General features: G+C 43.5%; 1 protein-coding gene across 2 annotated transcripts in view; it reads right to left on the bottom strand.

The window, feature by feature from the left end:
* The window catches only part of Sik3 (SIK family kinase 3), a 223,149-nt gene that overhangs the window by 103,232 nt on the left and 114,397 nt on the right, over positions 1–5,520 (bottom strand). For both annotated transcript variants that reach the window (XM_031343507.1, XM_031343506.1), the window contains exons 2-3: positions 4,644–4,760; positions 567–630 (exon numbers count right to left, since the gene is read on the bottom strand). In XM_031343507.1, the coding sequence (XP_031199367.1) occupies positions 567–630; positions 4,644–4,760 (181 nt within the window). The remainder of the gene's footprint in view (positions 1–566; positions 631–4,643; positions 4,761–5,520) is intronic.

Here is a 5,520-nt window from a genome sequence, read left to right as displayed (position 1 = left end):
GAAGTCTGTATCCAAAAATCGAGCCTACAATTCATTTCTTGGTGCAGCAGAACTATCAACTCTTAGCTACAATGTTCAGTCTATTTTGTAACTTTCTGAAGTTTAGCTACAATGGAGGTAAAATCCTTTGGTGATGTGAGGGTCATTGAAATACAGCCTTATTACAATGGAAAAAAAAAAAAAAAAGAATGTAGGGCCCTTCCTCACACCAGGGAGTCCCATACATGTGGGATCTCCATAACCCCCCCACCTCCGGCAACCTCAACTACAGCCTGGCAATAGAAAAGACCCTCAGTCACATGACTGACAGGAATGTTTGGTTTTGAGATCTTTTATCTCAATGTTAACATCTAACTAAATCAAACAAAATACCTTTGCACAAGAATAAACACAATGGAGGGATTTAACTGACTGAACAACAACAACAAAAAATCCTAAAATTACCATGATGGTGCATATGGCAGCATCAGGTGACAACTGAGAGAGTGGTTAAGATACAGGACAGCTATTCTGGGTTGGCATAGTGTGCTCAAGGGTTGTTTAAAGGATGCAGTGAGGGTACTTACCAAATATCTCCCCTCCGCTCGCGTATTCTGTCACCAGGTAAATCATGCGCTCTGTCTCCATGACCTGTGCAAAGGCAAGAGAGTGGCATGACACAGGTGGCAGGCTGGCTCAGCAGAACCAGTGACTCTGACGTTAACGGCCCTGCTTAAGGGGCACAACACATGGGGAAGGAACAGATATTATTGTGAGGAAGGGGAAATGGGGACATTTACTGCTTCAGAGGCATGGTCCTCATTGTCCTCAGGTCTCTGTAATCCAATAAGCTGAGAAGCAAAGATGCTGCCAAGTATTAGAAAAAAGTGGGAGAGCGTTAGGGATCTTCAAGGAACACCCAGAAACCACAAAGGACTTGATTTCTAAATGGAAATATGGATTTCGTTGTCATGGACCATTTGTTCATAAAAGGGTGGATCCCATAAAATACCAAGCCTTTCAATAATGCAATTCATCCATGTGTCCTTTATTTTTTAAAGATTTATTTTATTTTATGTGTATGAGTACACTGTAGCTGTACAAATGGTCCTGAGCCATCACATGTGTGGCTGTTGGGAATTGAACTCCTGCCTCGTTCGATCGGGCGTAATTCACTGTAGCTGACTTCAGACACACCAGAAGAGGGCGTCAGATCTCATTACAGATGGTTGTGAGCCACCATGTGGTTGCTGGGATCGGAACTCAGGACCTTCAGAAGAGCAGTCAGTGCTCTTACCTGCTGAGCCATCTCAGCAGCCCCATCCATGTGTACTTTGTTCAGTCTATTTTGTAACTTTTTAAAAATCCATAGTCAGTGCTGTTTTGCTTTTTTCTTTAAACCCTGTATGGCATGTATGAATTTGTCAGGTTCACTGGTGCACAAACTGAAGGCCAAAGGCTTCAACCCCCATCTACTTATTCTCACAGAGACAGTGTTAGCACTGGGCATCTCCCTGAGGGTGCTGGAATGACACAACCGAGCTGTAGTTCCCATGTTATCTAAGGCCACAATTTAAAACAAAATAAGTCAGAAATGACATTCAAAGTTTACCACAATATGCCCAAAATGTCCCTTCAATAATCATAAAAAAAATTTTAGACTGTTTCAATTTTTACCTTAAAAATGAAATTAAGCTAAAATAAATTACAATGGGGCAGGTGAGATGGCTCAGGGGTTACAAGTATTGGTTGCTCTTCCAAAGAACCTAGGTTGAATTCCCAGCACCCATATAGCAGCTTGTAACTGTCTATGTAACTCCAGTTCTAGAAGATCACACCCACGAATGCACAGACATCCAGACAAAACACCAATGCATATAATAAATTTTAAAAGAGAAAAGAAAAAAAAAAACATTCTTTTAAAAGTTTAGTTCCTCAGTCACTTTGGCCACTCCTGGCTCTGGTCACAGCTCACTCAATTTAGACCCAAACTTTTTTTTAAAAAAAAAAGAATTATTATTATTTTTTTATATGAGTAACTGTAGCTGACTTCACACACACCAGAAGAGGGCATCAGATCCCATTACAGATGATTGTGAGCCACTGTGTGGTTGCTGGGACTTGAACTCAGGACCCCTGGGAAGACCAGTCTCTAAAGCTCCCAGATCCACACTTTTACTACATGTGGTTCATTAATTATCCCACTTTGCTGGCTGTTTTCTTTTTTATCTTTAAACATCAATACCGCATATGTGTAGAGTCGGAACATGTGAAGGGTGAGGGGTGTCGGGTGAGGGGTGTGGGGTGGGCAGGTGAGGGGTGTGGGGTGAGGGGTAGGTGTGCTTACTGCTTAGTTAGGAGAGTTGGTTTTTTTAGAGAGGAACTTGGCTAACCTGAAATTAAATGCACAGTCCAGCCTGGGCTGTACATGTGATACTGTCTTAGCCTCCCAAGTATTGTGACTACAGACCTGTTCTACTATGCCTGCCTTTCTTTTTAATGGCTTTAGAATAATCCATCATTTGAATGCATTTTAAATTCACCTTCAAGAAAAACAGCTGTGTCCTTCTGGTGGCATCAAACCACTGTCTCCATAATTTACTTACATGACAAAAAAATGTTCTATATTAAATATATTGCAGGTATTCAGAAAATAATATTGTATTGTTTGTTTCTTTTGTATCCCTTCCTTTTCTTAACTCTTATTAGCTGCAAATGTTCTTTTACTACTAAACTTCTCAGGGACTCAGAATTGTTGTCTCTGGTAAGTTTGGGTTTTTTTTTTTTTTTTGGTTTTTGGAGACAGGGTTTCTCTGTGTAGCCCTGGCTGCCCTGGAACTCACTCTGTAGACCAGGCTGGCCTTGAACTCAGAAATCTACCTACCTCTGCCTCCCAAGTGCTGGGATTAAAGGCGTGCACCACCACTGCCCACCTCTGGTAAATTATTCACACTTGCTCGCTCTAAAGATCTGAGGAGACAACCTTTATCCACAGCTCTAGTCCTGCGTTCTGGTAGCTCAGAATCATTAGTTAACAATAATCAATAGTTAACAATTCTAGGCGCAGAAGGCAAAGTAAAAACAAACTCAAAGAAGGAGGAGTCAAAGTCAGAAAATCAGAGCTGGAGAAGGCCGATAATCCGACCTGAGGCTAGGATCATACACTTGATCATCAATTCTGCAGGACAAAGCAGCGTCCAGCAGGCCAGCCTGAATCCCACCATTACTTTAGGATGCCTTACTTTTAACAGGCAAGTCCTTGTTTATTGGCCATGCACACTTTTAAGTCTCAAGCAGTCTTGAGAGGCTGAGGTAGGAGGGTTATGAGTGAGAGACCAGCTTGGGATACACAGTAAGAACAAATTAACAAAATTAAAATGGGAGAAAATACTCAGTTGCATTCACTCCACCAAGACAGGCAAGGAGCCAAGGGTAACCTGCCTCTCACTGTGCAGGGCCCTTCAGACAGCAGTAGGGAGGATTGTAAATTTGCTTCTTATAGAGGTAGCTTTTGCCAACATTATTTACCATGATACATTTCAACAGGGCTGACTGACAGAATTCATTTCACCTTGTGAGCAGCTGACTCCAGAGAGGCGAGCTACAGCTGCTGTGGGCTTAACCACCCATGCCTCTATACATGTTTGCTTTTCCACAGAGATCAGCAACCTAGGCAAGTCTGCCATAGTGCCGGCATGCTTCTCCAGCCTCACACACAGCTGGCTCAGGAAACATCTACTGCTGACTCACAGCAGCGAGCGAGCACACTTCCCTCAACTCTGGAGATGACTAGTGCTGCAGAGCTGTGAGCAGGCTGGATGAATATACTCTGAACACCCTGCAATCTGAGAAACCCCTCCTCTCCCCAAAATATCTCTTCCACCAGTCTGCTAAGGTGAGGTGCATGCTTCTGGTTAGTCTGAAATTCTACCCAAGAGATGCACTGCTTTTGCCATAAACGTTTTGATGGTGGTACAAAGCAGGCTTGCTTCTTAGAAAGGTAAGAAAACGGGGCTGGTGAGATGGCTCAGCAGGGAAGAGCACCGACTGCTCTTCGGAAGGTCATGAGTTCAAATCCCAGCAACCACATGGTGGCTCACAACCACCCATAATGAGATCTGATGCCCTCGTCTGGTGTGTCTGAAGACAGCTACAGTGTACTTACATATAATAAATAAATAAATCTTTAAAAAAAAAAAAAAAAAAAAGAAAGGTAAGAAAACTACCATAGAAATCTCTTTCATGACATGGGGTTTACCTCCAAATTATCAAAAGCAACTGGAGAACTAAGCCTAGGCTCATCTAGAAAAGAGAAGGGGGCTAAGGGGCTGACTTGGGCAAGAGCTCATTCTTGAGATATTCTTCACCACCTGTAATTCACAGTTTAAACCAGGGTTTAAATAATCACATGAGGTGATAACACAGTTTCTGCTCCTCTGTGGTTCCCATGACGCTGAGGAACTCTGATCCACATAAGGAAACTTTTAGCCTTAGACTCAGTCTGTGTGTTGCTTGGGAGAATCAAAGGACAGACTCAAAGGACATGGGTGAAGGTCCCAGGGAAGTAGGGAAAAAGGGTGGGGTGCTGCTCGCATGGTAACCCTTCATTCCACGCACCCCGTCCTTTCCCATAGGCAGGCAGTGCTGGGCCCCTGCCCTCCTACCTGGTAGAGCCTGATGATGTGTGGATGGCAAAGCATCTTCATTATTTGAACCTCCCGGAAAATCTTCTTCAAGTTTTCCTCGTCTAGCTGGGTCTTATCGATGATCTTAATAGCAACCTGGCAACAGAGGGAGGAAACGCATGGGTGCGTTAGTAAAAGCAGTTTACTCAAGAAAATTAAACCCACTTTAAATGGCTAGCATTGTGTTTTCAGGATGTCAAGTAATAAAACAGTCTAGCTCTTTTTAAAAGACAGGATATGGATTCCAAGGAAGTTTGTCTCAATGGATAGGCTCCACAAGCAGATGGGTTCTCTGTAATTCTTTAGCTGCCTACACAGTAAAAGCCCAGGACGGAACATCTCATTATGAAGAAATGTGGCTAGTGCTAGGTCAAACCATGCTTCCAGGAGCAGAGGGCAGCACTTCCTGTGAAGATGAAGCATGTGTGACAGGTCTGAGAAGTCGCTAAGGTGCCAGCCAGCAGGAGGAGGCAAACTAGGGATGGTAACATTGGTGGCAGCAGCTATACAGAACATTGACCATGTGACAGTCACAGCTCCTACCGCCTTAAGTGGACAACTCCCTTAAACCTCTTAATGCCTGTATGATTATGAGCCTTCTTTATTAATATGGAAACTAAGGCACAGAGAGTAAGCAGAAGCCAACATTTAGTCATTAACAACGACTGTGTGGCAGACTCAGGTGATCTGCCTTTAGAAAGAAATTCACGCTGGGTGGTAATGGCACACGCCTTTAATTCCAGCACTTGGGAGGCAGAGGCAGGTGGATTTCTGAGTTCGAAGCTAGCCTGGTCTTCTAAAGAGTGAGTTCCAGGACAGCCAGGGCTATACAGAGAAACCCTGTCTCGAAAAACCA

Source organism: Mastomys coucha, unplaced genomic scaffold (genome assembly GCF_008632895.1).
Source record: "Mastomys coucha isolate ucsf_1 unplaced genomic scaffold, UCSF_Mcou_1 pScaffold23, whole genome shotgun sequence".
In the NCBI taxonomy this organism is placed as follows: domain Eukaryota; kingdom Metazoa; phylum Chordata; class Mammalia; order Rodentia; family Muridae; genus Mastomys; species Mastomys coucha.
This window is presented reverse-complemented; position numbering and strand designations above follow the sequence as displayed.